The following is a 19,730-nucleotide window of genomic DNA, read 5'->3' on the forward strand; positions in this document are numbered from 1 at the left end:
GCTGGGCACGATGGACCTCTGGTCTGACCCAGTGGAGGCATTTCTTATGTTCTTATGTTCTTAAGTTCAATCAATTTGTACCTTCTTTTAATCTTTGTAAACTGCATAGAACTTCACGGTCCTGCAGTATATAAATTGTTATTATTATTATTATTGTTCCAAAGACCTGTGATTTTGAAGAGGAGGGATTTTCCCAGTTTACCCACATAGAGAATACCATGTAGAGAGGGGAAGGATTGTTTATGTTTTTGGGTGGGTCTGGTGGAGTCAGGATTCGAGGAGTTATAAGATAGTGGGATTAGGGGGGGGGGGAGGATGCCATGAATGATCTTAAAAGCCAGGCAGGTGAATTTGAAATGAACTCTGGAAATCACTGGGAGCCAGTGAAGTTTGGCCAGAAGTGGGGAGACATGATCAGATTTGCGTTTTACGAAGATCAACGTGGCTGCAGTGTTCTGGATTAGCTGGAGTCTTTGAAGACTTTTTTTTGTTAGACTTAAATAGATGGCGTTACAGTAGTCTAGTTTGGAGAGGATGATAGATTGGACAAGGGTGGCAAAATGTTGTTGGCGGAAGTAGGACCTTACTTTCCTCAGCATGTGGAGGCTAAAGAAGCATGATTTTGCCAAGGAGTTGAGGTGGTCATTGAAGGAGAGAGAAGAATCAATAATGATGCCTAGGACCTTGCTTGAGAACTCAAGCTGCAGTGTGGTGCCAGAGGGTAGTGAGAAGAGGGTGGACAGGTGTTCTAATTTTGTGCCAAGCCAAAGTAGTTTTGTTTTGGATTCGTTCAGTTTCATCTGTACCGAGAGGGACCAGGAGTGGAGTCTCGTTATGCAGGCTGTAATGTTCTCGTGGAGGTTGGTGAGGTTCTGATATGTCTCGAGAAGGACGAGAATGTCATCAGCATATGAGTAGATTGTTTCAAGGGGAGATAGTTGGAAGAATTTCAGGGAAGACATATAGATGTTAAAGAGAATAGGGGATAGGGTTGATCCCTGCTGGATTCCGCAAGATGGTTTCCAAGGAACTGACATGGTGCCATTTGTGTTTTTTAGTGTAGGAACAAGAGTGTATTAAGTTCGAGAACCACATTAGGACGGTGGAATCAATGCCTATCTCGGAAAGTTGATAAAGTAGAATATCATGGTGCACGACATCGAAAGCTGCAGAGAGATCGAATTGCAATAGGACAGCGAACTTGTTACGAGAATGTAATTGTTGCACCTTTGAAATTAAGGAGACTAGGAGGGATTAGGTGCTGAAGCTGGGTCTGAAGCCATATTGGTAGGGTAGGAGAATGGAGAATCTCTCTAGATGAGATGAGAGCTGGGTAGAGATGATGGCTTCTAGCATTTAAGTCAGGAGTAGGATATTTGCTATGGGGCGGTAGTTAGATGGTGCGGAAGGGTCGAGATCAGCTTTTTTCAGTAGTGGGGACAAGACAATATATCCCATTTCTGTGGAGAACAGGCCCGATAATAAAGCAGAGTTTATAAGTCTGGTAAGAGAAGAGATGGCCTGCGCAGGAATGTTCTTGTAAAGGTAGGAAGGGAAAGGATCCAGGACACATTTGTAGGATTTCAGTTTGAGACAAAGTTTAGAGATCTGGTGTTCGGATACGAGTTCAAAGGCAGTCCAGGATCTATCTGCAGGGATAGGGTTAGAGTCGTTGGGGGCCAGAGAATTGTAAGAGACTGCTGGGGGAAGGAGCTCCTTATGGTAGTGATCTTTTTGTTGAAAAATTTAGCTAAGTCGTCTGCGGATGGGAAGGAGGGGGGAAAGGAGGAGTCGTTTTTGAAGTTAAGTTGCGCCAGATGTTGAACAGTGTACTACTTTGGTTTTTAGATCTGGAAATTTTATCACCATAGAAATTCTTCCGTGCTTTTTTTAATACTGTGTTATAGAACTTGATATTGTCTCTCCAGGATTGTCTGTCTGAAGGGGATTTAGATTTTTTCCATTTACGCTCCAGAGCTCGGCATTTCTGCTTTAATTCCCTGTGATATAGAAGATACAAGGGAGCCTTGCGGGAGTAGGAGATAGGTTTAGTTGATAAAGGGGCAAGAGCACAGTAGGTGGTCCCGGAAAGGATTACCCAGTTGTGCCAGTTGGATTCTGGGTCAACAGGTTTAGGAAAAGAGGGAAGTTGGTTGAGAAATTGGGTCCAGAACAGTTCGCTTGTGATTTTTTGCGGTAGGTAATAGAATTTGTGGCTCGGGATGGAGTGCCAAGGTGAGACATGAAAATGGGGAGGCAGAAAGAGCCTAGAAGGTGATCGGATCAGGGGACATGTTCCCAACGAGCTTCTTCGGCAGAAGGTTTGTGCTCGGTCAGGTCAAGGAAGCTGATGATGTCTAGTGTATGCCCCTTTTCGTGGGTAGGGGCGGGAGTAGGAACGGTGAAACCTAGGGAGGTGAGGAAGTTGTTGAATTTGGTTGCTGGTGTTATCGTCTAGATGGAGATTAATATCGCCAATGATCAATAGTCTCTGGAATTTTAGGAAGGCCCTTGTTATGGTCTCGAGAACGAGTTCAGAGGATTTGTTCCAGGGCGTTGGTGGTCAGTATAGTAATAAGATACCTAATAGGTAGTGGTGAAATTCATCGTTGACTGAAGCTAACATGAATTCTAGAGAAGTATGGCTGCAATTTTCAAGGAGCTGAACATCGAAGAAAGATTTGTAGAGCAAAGCCAGACCTCCTCCTTTCCGGTTAGTTCTGGGAGAGAAGAGGCCATGGTAACCAGGAAGACAGAGTTCGTTTTGTGTGAATAAATCATCTTTTTTGATCCATAATTCTGTGATGCACAAGAAACTCGGATCAAAGTCTCCAAGTAGGTCTTTTAGTATTTGGGTCTTGTTGCGGACAGATCTGGCGTTACAGTAGAGTGTGGAACTGGGGTGAGAGAGTCAGAGGTAAGGTTGGGTAGGTTGGCTGGAGGAAAAGACTTTAAGGAGGTGTAGTTGACTCCTTGGGGTTTTTTTGAAGGGGTGGGTTCTGGTGCGTACTAGTGCGGGGATTCTGAGGCCAGGGCAAGTATTCCTGGAGTTTGTGGAGTCAGGTAAGTTTGGGGGGGAGAGGTTTTTGGCAGTGAGAAGTGTTGGTGAATGAGCAGAGTAAGAGAAGAAGGAGCCAAGAAGGTGGTTTCATGGTGAGGTCAAGGAGAACCAATGAGAGGATTGGGGCAGAAGCTTATAAGACAGGATGGAGAGAAAACTGAGTTCAGGTGAGGACTTAGTGAAATGGAGGAAGGACTAAAAAACGATGAAGACTTAGCACCCAGTTGTTTCTAGTGAGATACAAATGGAGGTGGAACTTAACAATTGCTACTAGTAAGATAAAACCAGAGGTGGAGCTTAACAGTTATTTGTTTCGTGTAAGGACTTGGTCAGAGGTAGACAATTAGTATGTAGCTAAGAAACGATTTGATAACAAGTTCAGTCTCTTCATGCACAAGTGGTGTCGGGCTAAGGGAGGAGGGCGGAGATGGCAATGGCTTCCTATTTCCTCAGCTCTAGAGAGCAGCTTTGGGGGAGAATTTTCAGTGACCCTCAAACAGGCTGGAGAGGGGCCGGAGCTTTAAAAGGGCAGAGATAAGCCCGATCTGACCAGCACAAGTGGCTCAGGGCGGAGGAAGGAGAAGTAGATGATTTTTGGTTCACAGGAGATATGTTTGAGGTTAAGAAGTTCAATATTCTTGAAGCAAGGGATTTTTTTTTTTTTAAGGTTTTGCGCTGCTAGGGCTGTCGGGAGGCGGAGTTCATTTCCCACACCATCCCGAGCAGGAGTCCAGCAGCGAGGAGATTGTTGAGGCGCTGGGGCAGCTCCCATTGGTAGTAGAGCTGCTCTGAAGAGGAAGATTTTTTAAAGTTAGGCACTGTTGGGAGGCGGAGTTTGTCTCCCACACCGTTCCAAGCAGGAGTCCAGCAGCGAGGAGTTGTTGAGGCACTGGGGCAGCTCCCGTTGGTAGTGGAGCTGCTCTGAGGAGAAGGATTTTTCAAAGTTAGGCGCTGTTCGGGCTGTCAGGAGGCGGAGTTCGTCTCTCACACCGTCCCGAGCAGGAGTCCAGCAGCGAGGAGTTGTTGAGGCGCTGGGGCAGCTCCCGTTGGTAATGGAGCTGCTCTGAGAAGGATTTTTCAAAGTTAGGTGCTGCTAATAAAAATAATAATAATTTTATTCTTATATACCGCCAAAGCAGTAGAAGTTTGAGGCAGTTTACAGCAAGAAGCGCTGGACAATCAGCGAAGAGGTTACAATCAAGTCAGCAATACAATCTTACATAATGAAGGAATATGAAAGCTATATAGTTCATTAGGGTTGCTGGTTGAGTAAGCAGAGTTGAGTAAATTCTTAGTTAACAAATCGATTGAACAAGCTCGTTTTTACCAGTTTTCTAAAATTAAAGTAGGATGATGAGAGTGCGAAAACTTTACTAAGCCAATCGTTCCATTTGCCTGCCTGGAAGGCAAGAGTTCTGTCCAAGAATCTTTTGTAGTGGAAGACTTTTATTGTCGGATAGGAGAACAGATGTATTCTTCGTGTGGGCCTAAGATAATTTGCCAGATTGAAGTGGGAAACCAGGTAAGTGGGGGCTAGGCCAAATATTGATTTGTAACACAGACAGGAGAACTTAAACAGGATTCGGGCCTCTAGGGGCAGCCAATGGAGTTTTTGATAGTAGGGGCTTATGTGTTCCCATTTCTTCAGCCTAAAGATCAGCCGAACTGCCGAATTTTGAATGACTCTGAGTCTTAGGATGTTTTTTTTTTTTGAAGGATCCCAAGTAAATAATGTTGCAATAATCGAGCAGGCTTAGGATGGTAGATTGAACCAGTAAGCGGAAGGATGGAGTATCAAAGTATTTTCTGATGGTTCTGAGTTTCCATAGTACCGAAAAGCATTTTTTTATTTTATTTTTTTTTTATTTTAGAAATTTTTACATTATTTAACAAGCATATCATCTTGTACAGAAAGTGCAATTAAGAAAACATAATATTGAACATAACATTAAAATTACTTTCTATCCAAAAAAATAATTCTCAACTTAATCACACACTAGTCCTCAAAATTAGGATCCAAGACTTAAGAAACGGAGTGATTTAAAGGTACAAAATAACAACCAAACGAAATCACATTATCTGATACTGAAAAGGAGCTAATTATTCCTTGGACGCTGATTTTTCTCCATTCCCAAGACGCTTTGTGGAGAGGAAGACTATCAAATGAGCGCGATCTTTGATTGCCTCACTGCGGAGACAAGTCCATTCACTGCTCCACGGGGCGGTGAATGGCCTTGTCCCCACCCCGCAGCGACCACTATTTTTTCTTTCCCCGTTTCGGCGGGTTACCCGCGGCTACTCGCGGCTAGCCGTGGGTAACAATCGCCGTGTCATTCTCTACTTCCTTTCAAATGAAAGAGACTCGACTCATGCGCATTTACGCCCCATAGGCATTTAAACATCTCTATGATATCTCCCCTCTCCCGCCTTTCCTCCAAGTATACAGATTGAGATCTTTAAGTCTGTCCCCATATGCCTTATGACAAAGACCATGCACCATTTTAGTAGCCTTCCTCTGGACTGACTCCATCCTTTTTATATCTTTTTGAAGGTGCAGTCTCCGGAACTGTACATAATATTCTAAATGAGGTCTCATGGGGAATCGCTCCTGGCCACCATCCTGGTCATTGGACTGTATAGAACATAAGAACATAAGAATTGTCGCTGTTGGATCAGATCAGTGTTCCATCCTGCCCAGAACTCCGCTCACGCGGTGGCCCCTAGGTCAAGACCAGTGCTCTAAATGAGTCCAGTCTCACCAGTTTAGCATGAACTTGTCCAGGGAAGTTGGGGTGTTCGGGGGGCCTACATGGGCACCTGAAGCCTAGGAGTATCAAGCTGCAGCTTTGCATAATTCAGTGCCCCCAGATTGTAAAATAACCCCATCAAAAAGCTGAGGTTACGTTACCATAATGTTTTGGCCCTAATGCGACTTGCGGTATATCACTGCAAGTTGCATTGGGTGATTAGCATAATAAGAGGATGCAAAGCATGCATTTGCATGTTTTGCATCTCATTACTGAGTAACACAAGGTGACATAAATATTGCATTGCTATTTATGGCCCTGCAACTTTAGGGCTGTTTAAGTCATGATAAGGGTCATTTTCCATAACTTAAAGTCCTAATGCTCCCCATAGTGACAAGCTGCATTTGGTCAACGGTGCTTGTCCCCTCAAAAATTTAAAAACTCAGAGTCTTTTATTAAGAATAATAATTTTTATTTTACTCTTTTCTTTGTTAAATATATAAATTTAGAGTTAATACAAATTAATATAAGAATTGAAGTGTACCTCTTAAAAAAAGAGTACCGGTAATATAAAGAATAAACATACAAATAAGAATTGCTCCTGAGGGACAGAGACTCTAAGTGGAACAAAGAGAGAAAGTGTGTGGACTTTACTTTGGTCAAATAAAAGAAATTCCTTCCTGCTATTAAATAGCCTTTTTTCTTACACTGCTACCATTCAGTGAGAATTATCTGCTTTCTTTCAAAATGACATTTTTTTGCCATTACTTACCAGGTTGCTATAGCATCCCAGCTCTGTCCTTGCTTATCTCTTAAGTCTCTGGCCAGGTTGCCTGTAGAATGTGTTCCCTCATAAATTTTCCTCCAAAACTATCATGCAAGGGGGACTTGAAATGGTCCTTATCACTTTCTATATAAGATTCCATAGCCAAAGAGTATCCTTTAGTTTCTTCTGAGAGTCTCCAGGCCTATATAGCACTATATGACATTATTTCTATAACTGAGTAGGTTCTTATTTATCTTAATAAAATAATAGCATGACTGGCAGAAATGTCACCGACGTTGCAGCATAGATATTTACGCCTTCTTGAGAGCAGATTATTAAAGTGCACATGTAAAATTAGTATCTTTTATCATTTAAGTGTGTTCTTGCACTCTCCACCTGCATTTCACCCAGATTCTGTCCCTTTCTACTCTGGCAAAGTGTACACGCCATCACATCAATGTGTGCACTTTTACATCATTGGGAATTTTTAACAGACAATTTAAGCATATGTGTAGCCATATATGTGTGGAAATGACTTTAAAAAAAAACAAAAAACTTTATTGAATTTTAGACAATGGCAGTGCATTACAGATATTATAAAATTAAAAGCTTGCATAAAATGCACCTTAACACACAAAATATAAATGTAACAACCATTTCCCCCCTATCATCCAAACATAAATACCTTAAATCATATTTTTATTGCAATAATATACTCATATATTTTAAACCTACAGAATATCCCTCCCTCCCCTCCCCCCTCCCCCTGGATGTGTAAGGAAATCTGAAAAAGAAAATCAATAATTACAATATCCTTATTATTTGTTAACAAAGGCAGTCAATGGGTTCCATATTTTATTAAATGTATTACTTAAACCTAAGCATTCTTTCATATTTATATGTATTGCATACGCTCGCCCACCAGAACATGTAATTAAGTCTGTCATGACATTTCCAATTTCTTGTGATCATTAGATCATCTGTTATATTTTTGTCCAATGATACTTAGTTTCTGTAGGTCAATATGGGGACAAATCAATCTTATTTTAGAGTCATTTATTCCTTTATCGTATGAAGTTATAATTTGTGGCACATTGTTACAGGAAAAGCCTGTGTTGGATAAATATAAATGTGTGGAAATGACTTATAAAATTATCCCCCTTGGAGTTCTGAATATGAGTGTGGGCACTAAAACTCTGCGCTGACTAGAACGACCCTTAGGGCTCCTTTTACGAAGCCGCGTTAGCGGCTTTATCGCATGCACCTTCTTAGCGCGCGCTAACCCCCGCGCTAGCCAAAAAACTACCACCTGCTCAAGAGGAGGCGGTAGCAGCTAGCGCGGCTGGCAAATTAGTGCGCACTATTACGTGCGTTAAACCGCTAACACGGCTTCGTAAAAAGGAGCCCTTAGTTAAAGTCTACAAGGTGCATATATCTTTCATAGACTCGCTCCAAGCACCAGTGCACCACACACAGTAACGTTTAGGCGTACTCATTGGGCATAGTTTATAGCGGTGCACCTTTGTAGGAATATTCACAATCTGCCCATGCCCCTTCCCTGACCAGGCCCCTTTTTCACAGTCACGCACTACAGCAAGCGCATACTTTTTATAGAATCGCACTTTCAAAGCTGCGTGTGTAACTTTTAATTACTGTCAATTATGAAGTGTTAATTTCCAATTATCAGCGCCAATTAGGCTTGTTTATTTATTTAAAAATTTATATACCGCATAAAAACTATGCAGTTTACAAAATTACATGCATGCTTATTAAAAATACTAAAACATGTTTCGACAGAACAAACACAATAAAACATTAACTAACAGTATCATTATTAAAACCTTGTTAAACAATTAAGTTGTGTATGCAAATTGGCTGTGCACCAATTTGCACATCCAATGTAAGGCAACATATACAGAATTGGGGATAATTATATAACTTCTCGTTCCATTTATAGCTGACCCCCAGCACTGTTTTTATAGTTCCACAATAGTTAGAAGGAATATTCAGCACCATTCTGATTAGTGCCAGTGAATATCCTACATGTTGGCACTATGAATATCTGCCTGAATTCTTATTGAGTGAGGTGACATTCTATAACATTTTGCTAGCAGTATTTACAACTATACATAAAATCAATTCAAATATAAATTTGACAGGTCTCTAGAAGGATAGTGAGTCAGTAGGCAGGATGATCAATCATCATTGCCACCAGTGTTTCAGATGAACAAGGACAAAGTATCACATCAGACATTTTTTTATCTATTTATAGGCCTGAAGGAAAGTGAAAAAACAGAGAAATTAGACTGAATTACACTGTGGACTGCCAGAAGAACAAATCATTTGATATTGGGGGAGATTAAATCTAAGCTTCCCTTGGAAGCTCAAATGCTTTGTTCCTCTACAGCTAATCTGATGAATGTGCATTCTTATAAAGTAATACATCTTGATGATTACAGGTCCTCAATATTATATATATATAGTGTACCCAACACCCTAGAATGTGTTGCCCCCCGATGTGCAATCATTAAGAGATATGAAAGACTTTTAAGATTGCTTTGAAAGCCATCTTAGTTCAACAAGTTTATCAGATGGCTTGAAAATCTTCTGATATGATTTTCAGTAATACTAGTATGAGCCCAAATACTGACAGCTTAAGTGATTAGTCTTAAGGATGTATTTTATTTTTTGTTTTATAAGTTTTATTTTTCTAATGTATTATAACATTGTTTAATTATTAGGTTGTTTGATATTAGAATTATGTATGATTTTTGTCTTCCTAGAATGATGGAGATGGTGTGGAATTGTGCTGCCCAATTCAAATGGATTCACCAATTCAGTTTGGCTGAATCGATTCGTTATTAAAAAAAAAAATCAGACTCATTGATTCAGGCCTGCTCTTGGGCTTTCCCTCTGCTGGAGCCCTTCCTTTTGATGTAACATCTTGTTTTGCAAAACAGGAAGATACATCAGAAGGAAGAACAACAGAGGGAAAGCCAAAGAGCAGTCCTGTGCAGATTGATGGTGAGGGCTAAGAACCTCTGGTACTCTTTGTGCTGCTTCTACCATTGGACCCATAGAAACATAGAATATGACAGCAGAAAAGGGCCTTCGGCCCAACAAGTCTGCCCACTCAAATAACCCTCCCCTCTAAGTTCTTCTTTGAAGTGAACCCACGTGTTGATCCCATTTGTTCTTAAAGTCAGTCACATTACTGGCCTCAACTACCTGAAGTGGAAGATCATTCCAATGGTCAACCACCCTTTCGGTGAAGAACCCATGCGGCTTTCGGACCCACACGGGGAGGGCACAGCCACTAGTGGACTTGGACCCACACGGGAGTGAAGGGTTGTGTGATGCTGCTGCTGCTGTTGGACCCAGGAAGGATTTGGGAAGACCTAGAAGGGAGAGAGCATGCTGGAACCATTGGGGGGGGGGGGGCTTGAGTAGCTGGAGCTGGTGGGAAGAGAGAGAGGATGCTGGCCACATGAGGTGGGGGGACTGGAGAGAAGGGAAGAAAATAGAGAGAGTGTGCTGGCCATAAGGGGTGGGGGGCTAGAAAGAAGGGATGAGAAAGAAGATGCTGGCCACGTGGGGTGGGAAGGTTGGAGGGAAGGGAAGAGAGAGAGGGTGCTGGCCCCTCAGAAACGGGCAGGGGAGGACCTGAGAAGAGGGGATAGGTAGAAATTTTTTCTTAAGACTGGACTTTTAGTGGGTGCTGGACCTGCAGGGAGGAGGAGAGAGAAGGGAGATACAGAGATGGAAGATGATTGGTGAGCATGAAAAAAGAACATAAGAATTGCCGCTGCTGGGTCAGACCAGTGGTCCATCGTGCCCAGCAGTCCTCTGCTGCAGCAGCCCTTAGGTCAAACACCAGTGCCCTAACTGAGACACTGGTGAGTGAGTTAACAGAAGACAAACAGAAACCAGAGCCTGGGATTAATATGATTTGAATAGTAAATGACCAGACAACAAAAGGTAGAAAAAAATTATTTTATTTTCTATTTTGTGATTATAATATGTCAGATATGAAATATGTATCCTGACAGAGCTGGTGTTAGACAACAAGCGCGAGCTAGGACCTAGCAGTGTTTGTTCTGTTTACACTTTAACAGTGATGGCATGGGGTTGGAGAGGCCAAAGTCGGGTAGGATGGGTGAAGAGCCAGCAAAATAAACCTACCAACTAATTTTAAAGCAAATCGAATCATATTGAATCTAAAAATTGATTCAATTGACAAAATTGAATCAAATCCAAATATTGTTTTCTTGAATCGGACAGTTCTAGTGTGAAATATAAATATTGTGAAATAAATAAATGACAAGACTTTGATTTTCATACTTTCTACATATCATGCAAAGCAAAAGACATGCTTGGCAAAGTTGAACATCAGTGCAAAAGAGGAAGACAACCAATATGATGGATTGATACAATAACAGAAGCTATGGATGCAATTCTATTAATGATTAGTCATCTGGATAAAGACCGAACAAAGTTCAGGGCAACTATCCAGAGGGCCACCATGAGAATACCGACTCAATGACATTTAACCACAACAACATTGAGATTTTATGAGTATGGAAAAGAGAATGAAAACAAAAAGAGGGGCAGAAGGAATTCTTTATATCTACCATGCTGATAAAACCCCTCAGATAACAATATCAGTTGCTAATAGTTTATCTTTTGCATCATATTTCAAAGCATTTATGTTCAGTTGGGTTTGTGGCTTATGCAGTGACAAAAGTCTATTGCTGTGTAACCCATGATAAGCATATTCTCCATGACATGGATTTACAACCCTTGGTAATGTTAAGGGTTGATGATGGACTCTTTGATAGATTGTACTCGTATCATATAGAATTTGTTAAACTAAAATTACTCTGAAGGAGACATTGCAATGAAGTCACTGAAGTTTCCCAAAATATAGAAAATTAAATAAATTAAGAAAAACTAATGTCATTGAGAAACCATTTAATCAATGTTTTTCTTGACTCCTTAATTTAGGGGTTGTGATGTACTGAGGCCAAGGTGATTTCCATTATCCTTTATAAATAGTGTGGTTTCTAGGATAACTAGTTCTAAGCTTATCAGATGAACTTTTCAGCTGGTGGCATACTAAAACCAGTGCCCTGACCAGAAGGCACCCGGAAGTTCGCGGACATCAACATGTTGACATCACGTGCATGTGTGACATCATCATGTCAATGTCTGCGCATGCGCAGAGGCCCATCTGGCCGTGACCCTGAATCTGTCACTTTGGTGGGTGATCCTGGAGGAGAGGAGGAGAGACGCCAGCGAGGAGGAGAGTCATCAGTGCTGGCTGACTGTCTACAGGTCGTGCTTCTTACCGTGAGAGGCATGTCCTATAAGCAGTCAGCTGGCGCTGGTGCCTGTCCTCCTTACCAGCATCTCGTCGGGGCACACCATGAATCTGCTGCAGCTCACTAGTGTGCCGTGGCACACAGTTTGTAATACACTATACTAGAATTTACCACAGCTTGGTAAAAGGATCACTCTCTCCCCCCGTAAATAATTGTAACTGTTAACTTTGCAAACTCAGATGAACCCCACTGTCCTTACCTGAGACTCACCTCTACCATACAAAAATGAATTTATTATTAAATTGAGATCATATTTTCAAAAATAGATTTACCTTCATATGTTTCCTCTTATTCTATTTTTTTTTTTAAACAACTTTATCAGGGCCAGTATCTTTGTGAAAAGTTGAAAGAACTGAAGTCTCGGAATATTGATATAAAATTAATGAGTGATGTTCAACACAACACATCTGAAGTTCTGCAGGACTTGAAAAGAAATGGTAAGGCCAAGGTCTTGGCATGCTATACTCATAGGATATATAATGCCATTGCATAAAATAATTTTAGCTGCATTATCAAACATAAAAATGTACTACCACACTGCACTATTACATTTTCAATAATGAGGGAGAGGCAAGCACTACAGGACTCACCCCCCGACGTCACCAGCCAAACTCCCCCATAAAAGGGGATGAGCCAACGGGAGACTGTAGGAGCTGCGCCTAGTCCCGAGCATGTGGCAGTACAGTGAGCGGAGCAGGGAGCAGAGAGTGTGCTAGCAGTGCATGAGCGGAGAAAGGAGCGGAGAAGTGTGCTAGCAGGGAAAGAGCGGAGAAGGGAGCGGAGCAGGCAGTAGGAGTGGAGAGAGGAGCGGTGAAGGCAGCAATAGCGGAGAGAGGAGCAGAGAAGGCAGTAGTGGAGGGGGAGGCGGAGAAAGCAGTCAGAGGAGCGGAAAAGAACACGGAGAGGGGAAGAGGCGAAAACTAACTCTGCCCACTCCCCGACGTCACCAGCCAAACTCCCCCATAAAAGGGGATGAGCCAACGGGAGACTGTAGGAGCTGCGCCTAGTCCCGAGCATGTGGCAGTACAGTGAGCGGAGCAGGGAGCAGAGAGTGTGCTAGCAGTGCATGAGCGGAGAAAGGAGCGGAGAAGTGTGCTAGCAGGGAAAGAGCGGAGAAGGGAGCGGAGCAGGCAGTAGGAGTGGAGAGAGGAGCGGTGAAGGCAGCAATAGCGGAGAGAGGAGCAGAGAAGGCAGTAGTGGAGGGGGAGGCGGAGAAAGCAGTCAGAGGAGCGGAAAAGAACACGGAGAGGGGAAGAGGCGAAAACTAACTCTGCCCACTCCCCGACGTCACCAGCCAAACTCCCCCATAAAAGGGGATGAGCCAACGGGAGACTGTAGGAGCTGCGCCTAGTCCCGAGCATGTGGCAGTACAGTGAGCGGAGCAGGGAGCAGAGAGTGTGCTAGCAGTGCATGAGCGGAGAAAGGAGGGGAGAAGTGTGCTAGCAGGGAAAGAGCGGAGAAGGGAGCGGAGCAGGCAGTAGGAGTGGAGAGAGGAGCGGTGAAGGCAGCAATAGCGGAGAGAGGAGCAGAGAAGGCAGTAGTGGAGGGGGAGGTGGAGAAAGCAGTCAGAGGAGCGGAAAGGAACACGGAGAGGGGAAGAGGCGAGAACTAACTCTGCCCACTCCCCGACGTCACCAGCCAAACTCCCCCATAAAAGGGGACGAGCCAACATCGCGCAGCCATTCGGCGCGCGGCAAAGGCGCTCACCTTAGCGAGAGCGCCTTTGCGAAGGGCCTCAAGAAGGGCTTCTAGGAAGGGCTCCAGATAACCACCAAAGTAAGTCTCAACACATAGCAAGGCGGAATACAAACAACTAGCCAATTAACTTTCAGACTCTCTTTTAAACTTTCTATCAAATTTTCAAACCAGACAGACCTTTCTAACTAGCCAACAAGCAGACAGACCTCTCAAACTAAACAACAGGCAGACCTTATCAGTCACTCTACCCTTCAACCTTTCAAACTATTTAACAAGCAGCCTTTTCTAGCTCACTAACAAACAGGCAGACTTAACTACAATTAACTAACTACCTACCTTTATCCTTCAAACTTTCAAACTCTGACAGGCAGATTTTCATACTATCTAACAGGTGGACTTTTTCTAGCTAACTAACTCACAGGCAGACATAACTAACTAACAAATATCTAAACAAAGAAAAAAAAATGACCGGAAGAACTAGAAGCAACAAGACTACAATCAAGATCGGCAGCCCAGTCACAGAAGGGATCCAGTGGATGGCCACAGTCCACGTACAGACAGAGGGAGAGCCAGGACGGAGGACAGAGGTCTCTGTACAGACCAAGGCCATCCCCAAGCAGAAGACTACAGTCTCCACACAGACAGAAGAGATGGATCAGCTAGACAGAGACATATTGCAGGAGCTGAGGAGCCTGCAAGAGGAGGTACAGCACTTGAGAAGCATCCGAGAAAACGAGGCCTTCATCGATGGAATCATCCAGGAGCTGTCCCAGATCACCGAGCAGGAGCCAGACAAGACCATCCTCAAGACGCCCAAACCGACCAAACCTGCAACTTTGAAACCAACGATTGGGGTACAAGAAGAGGCTGGAGACGCTGACTCCTGGCAGCTGGTAACTTCCTCCACAGGCAAACACAGAAGACCTTCCTCTTCTTCTGTCTCTTTCTCTCGTATACAGGGCAGTTTTACATCTTTCCCACAAATTACCTTGAGGAACAGATTCCAGCTGTTACAGGAAGGACCTGACAATGAGGTACAGGAAGTGGTCCAACAGGCGGTTCTGGTTCCGGAGACAACAGATCAGCTTCCCCCAAAGAAGCACAGAGTGGTAGTCATTGTGGTTTCCCTGCTGAGGGGCACTGAGGGACCAATTTGCAGACCAGATATGCAATCGAGAGAGGTTTGCTGTCTGCCAGGGGCCAGGATCCGGGATGTAACCGTCTGCCTAGACAGACTCATCAAGCCCCAAGACCACTTCCCCATGTTTCTCATCCACTTTGGAACAAACGACATTGCCAGAAACACCCCGGAGAGCATACCTGCAGACTTTGGAGCCCTGGGAGAGAAGCTGAGGAGGATGGAAGCTCAGGTGGTCTTCTCCTCGATCCTCCCAATGAGGGGCAAGGGAAGAGCCAGGGAGATCGTATCCAGAGGACAAACGACTGGCTGCACGGATGGTGCAAGGAGATGAACTTCGGGTTCCTGAACCATGGAGAGGCGTTGCAAGGACTACAGGGACCAGACGGGCTCCACCTGACCAGAAGGGAAAGAACGTCTTTGGACACCGACTAGCCCGCCTACTTCATAGGGCTTTAAACTAGGTAAGTTAGGGGGAGGGTACCCACTCAAGTACTGGCATAAGTAACCAACCTGGCGAGGTAAGTTGCCAATCCATTTCTGAGTCTGAGGTAAGTACACATTGCATTTCTGAGCCTGGGGTAAGTACACACATTGCAAACAGTACTAATGGAGTCAAATTAGATCAAGCGGGAATATCTCCACAGAGTCATAGCAAATATAAGGTATGGAGGGCTATGTACGTCAGTACCCACAGTTTGGGCAACAAGATTCTGGAATTAGAGAAGGAAATGAGGAACACCAACCTAGATGTGGTGGCGATATCCGAGACCTGGTTCACGGACTCTCATGGGTGGGATATGGCTATACCAGGTTACAACTTACTTTGTTGAGACAGAGAGGGCAAAATGGGAGGAGGGGTAGCACTATACACTAAAGAGGACATCAAAGTTACCAAAATTGCAGATGTCAAGTACACCGGGGAATCCCTCTGGGTGAATTTGGCCAGGGGGAAGGACAAATGCCTGTATCTTGGCGTAGTATACAGACCTCCAAGACAACAGGATGACCTGGATATAGAATTAGTCGAAGACATAGAGAATATCGCTTTGCGTGGAGACACAGTATTGTTAGGTGATTTCAATATGCCTGATGTGGATTGGAACAAACTTTCCTCCACGACCAGCAGCAGCAGAAAGCTATTAACCTCTATAAAGGGAGCAAGACTCAGACAAATGGTATTAGAGCCCCTAGGGATCAGGCGATACTGGACCTGATACTCACCAACGGAGAAAGCATCACAGAGGTCTCAGTAGGTGATACGTTGGCCTCCAGTGACCACAATATGATATGGTTCAACCTCAGGAAAGGTTTCACTAAATCAAGCACATTAACTAAGGTCCTCAACTTTAAGGGCACAAACTTCGAAACCATGGGAGATTTCATCCATCAGGCACTGCAAAACCAAACCGAAACAGATAATATAGAGGTAATGTGGTCAACTCTTTAAACAACCATACACGAAGCAACCAACCGCTATATAAAATCAGTAAGTAAACGGCGAAGAAACAATAAACCACAGTGGTTCTCTGCGGAGATCTCAGACCTCATAAAAAAGAAGAAAAGAGCATTCATCTCCTACAAACAATCAGGGAAGCAAGAATCTAGGGAAGACTATCTGAACAAGTCAAAACAGCAATCAGAGAGGCCAAATTCCGAATGGAGGAGAATCTAACAAAGAACATCAAGAAGGGCGATAAATCCTTCTTCAGATATATTAGTGACAGAAAAAGAAACACAGAATGGATAGAACGCCTTAGGAAACCCGATGGGAACTATGTAGAATCGGACTCCGATAAAGCCAAACTCTTAAATGAATACTTCTACTCAGTCTTCACTTGCGAGGCATCGGGATCCGGCCCTCAGGTGCAGACAAGGGAAAGCTTGGAAGACCCGTTTTGAAATTTCGAGTTTACGCCCAGCAGTGTCTACTATGAGCTATCAAGACTCAATATGAACAAAACTATGGGACCAGACAAACTACACCCTAGGGTGCTCAGGGAGTTGAGAGACGTCTTGGCGGAACCGTTATCCACGCTCTTCAATCTTTCCCTAAGTACAGGAAAAGTCCCGTTGGACTGGAAAACGGCTAATGTCATTCCACTCCACAAAAAAGGATGCAGGATGGAGGCTGTGAACTACAGACCGGTGAGTCTCACATCGATAGTGAGTAAACTTATGGAAACTCTAATCAAACGCCAATTAGATATGATCCTGAATGAGGAGAATCTACGAGATTCCCATCAACATGGATTTTCAAAGGAAAGGTCCTGCCAATCCAATCTGATCAGCTTCTTTGACTGGGTAACAAGAAAGCTGGACATAGGGGAGTCCCTGGACGTCATGTACTTGGACTTCAGCAAAGCGTTTGATAGCGTCCCACACCGCAGGTTATTGAGCAAGATGAGTTCAATGGGATTAGGTGAAACATTAACTGCATGGGTTAAGGACTGGCTTGGAGGTAGACTTCAAAGGGTGGTGGTAAACGGCACCCCTTCCGAAATGACGGAAGTGATCAGCGGAGTGCCGCAGGGCTCGGTCTTGGGCCCGATCCTATTCAACATCTTCGTAAGAGACTTGGCTAAGGGGCTTCGAGGTAAAATTACATTATTCGCCGATGACGCCAAACTATGCAACATAGTAGGCAAGAGCACAATAGATAAAAGCACAGTGCCCGATAAAAGCTCAATGCCCGACAGTATGACGCATGACCTACTCCTACTGGAGCATTTGTCAAAGACTTGGCAACTAAGTTTCAATGCAAAAAAATGCAAGGTCATGCACCTTGGCAGCAAAAATCCATGCAGGACTTACACCCTAAATGGTGAGACCCTAGCAAGAATTGTAGCAGAACGAGACTTGGGGGTGATCGTGCCTAACAAACTTATTGCACTTCTTTGAAGGAATTAACAAACGGATGGACAGAGGAGACCCCATAGACATCGTATACCTTGATTTCCAGAAAGCCTTTGACAAGGTGCCTCACGAACGTCTACTCCGGAAACTGAAGAACCATGGAGTGGACGGAGACGTACATAGATGGATCAGAAACTGGTTGGCGGGTAGGAAACAGAGGGTAGGGGTGAAGGGCCACTACTCGGACTGGATGAGGGTCATGAGTGGTGTTCCGCAGGGTTCGGTGCTCGGGCCGCTGCTATTTAATATATTCATAAATGATCTAGAAACAGGGATGAAGTGTGAGATAATAAAATTTGCGGACGATACAAAACTATTTAGTGGAGCTGGGACTAAAGAGGAATGCGAAGAATTGCAAAGGGACTTGAACAAACTGGGGGAATGGGCGGCGAGATGGCAGATGAAGTTCAACGTTTAGAAATGTAAAGTATTGCATGTGGGAAGCGGAAACCCGAGGTACAACTATACGATGGGAGGGATATTATTGAATGAGAGTAGCCAAGAAAGGGACTTGGGGGTAATGGTGGACATGACAATGAAGCCGACGGCACAGTGCGCAGCGGCCGCTAAGAAAGCAAATAGAATGCTAGGCATAATAAGAACATAAGAAGTTGCCTCCACTGGGTCAGACCAGAGGTCCATCCTGCCCAGCGGTCCGCTCCCGCAGCGGCCCATCAGGTCCGCAACCTGTGAAGTGGTTACTGACCACTTCTATAACCTACCTCAAGTTCTATCTGTACCCCTCTATCCCCTTATCCTCCAGGAACCTATCCAAACCTTCCTTGAACCCCTGTACAGAGTTCTGGCTTTTCACCTCCTCCGGAAGCTTGTTCCATGTGTCCACCACCCTCTGGGTAAAAAATAACTTCCTAGCATTTGTTCTAAACCTGTCCCCTTTCAATTTCTCCGAGTGACCCCTAGTGCTTGTGGCTCCCCACTGTTTGAAGAATCTGTTCTTATTCACTTTCTCTATGCCCTTTAGGATTTTGAAGGTTTCTATCATGTCCCCTCTAAGTCTCCTCTTCTTCAGAGAGAACAGCCCCAGCGTTTTTAACCTGTCAGCGTAAGAGAAATTTTCCATACCTTTTATCTGTTTCCTGCCTGCCAACTAGTGTTTGATCCATCGATAGATATCCCCTTGCACCCCGTGGTCCAACAGCTTTTTTAGTAGCCGTTCGTGAGGTACCTTGTCGAAGGCTTTTTGGAAGTCAAGGTAAATGATGTCTATGGATTCCCCCTTATCCATCTGGCTGTTTATTCCCTCGAAGAAGTACAGCAAGTTTGTGAGGCACGACCTTCCCTTGCAGAATCCATGCTGGCTCGCCTTCAGTTGTCCATTTTTTTTAATGTGTTCGCAGATTGTGTCCTTTACCATTGCTTCCATCATCTTTCCCGGAACCGAGATCAAGCTCACAGGCCTGTAGTTTCCCGGGTCACCCCTTGATCCCTTCTTAAAGATGGGCGTGACATTTGCTATTTTCCAGTCCTCTGGGATCTCCCCAGTTTTTAGGGAGAGGTTACATATTTGGCGAAGTGTCTCTGCTATTTTGTTTCTCAGTTCTTTTAGTACCCTTGGGTGGATGCCGTCCGGGCCTGGTGATTTGTCGCTCTTCAGTCTATCTATCTGTCTGAGGACATCCTCTTTGCTTACCTCTAGTTGCACCAGCTTTTCGTCGTGTTCCCCGTTTATAATCACTTCGGGTTCTGGGATATTGGATGTGTCCTCTCTGGTGAAGACTGACGAGAAGAATTTGTTTAATTTAATAATCAAGAAGGGTATTACAACAAGGACGAAAGAAGTTATCCTGCCATTGTATCGGGCGATGGTGCGCCCGCATCTGGAATACTGCGTCCAATATTGGTCGCCGTACCTTAAGAAGGATATGGCATTACTCGATAGGGTTCAGAGGAGAGCGACACATTTGATAAAAGGGATGGAAAACCTCTCATACGCTGAGAGATTGGAGAAACTGGGTCTCTTTTCCCTGGAGAAGAGGAGACTTAGAGGGGATATGATAGAGAC

At 44.1% G+C, this 19,730-nt stretch overlaps 1 protein-coding gene across 3 annotated transcripts in view; it reads left to right on the top strand.

The window, feature by feature from the left end:
* Positions 1-19,730, top strand: part of PLD5 (phospholipase D family member 5) — a 441,162-nt gene that overhangs the window by 249,021 nt on the left and 172,411 nt on the right. For all 3 annotated transcript variants that reach the window (XM_033939664.1, XM_033939665.1, XM_033939666.1), the window contains one exon: positions 12,278-12,392. In XM_033939664.1, the coding sequence (XP_033795555.1) occupies positions 12,278-12,392 (115 nt within the window). The remainder of the gene's footprint in view (positions 1-12,277; positions 12,393-19,730) is intronic.

This window comes from Geotrypetes seraphini, chromosome 3 (genome assembly GCF_902459505.1).
Source record: "Geotrypetes seraphini chromosome 3, aGeoSer1.1, whole genome shotgun sequence".
In the NCBI taxonomy this organism is placed as follows: domain Eukaryota; kingdom Metazoa; phylum Chordata; class Amphibia; order Gymnophiona; family Dermophiidae; genus Geotrypetes; species Geotrypetes seraphini.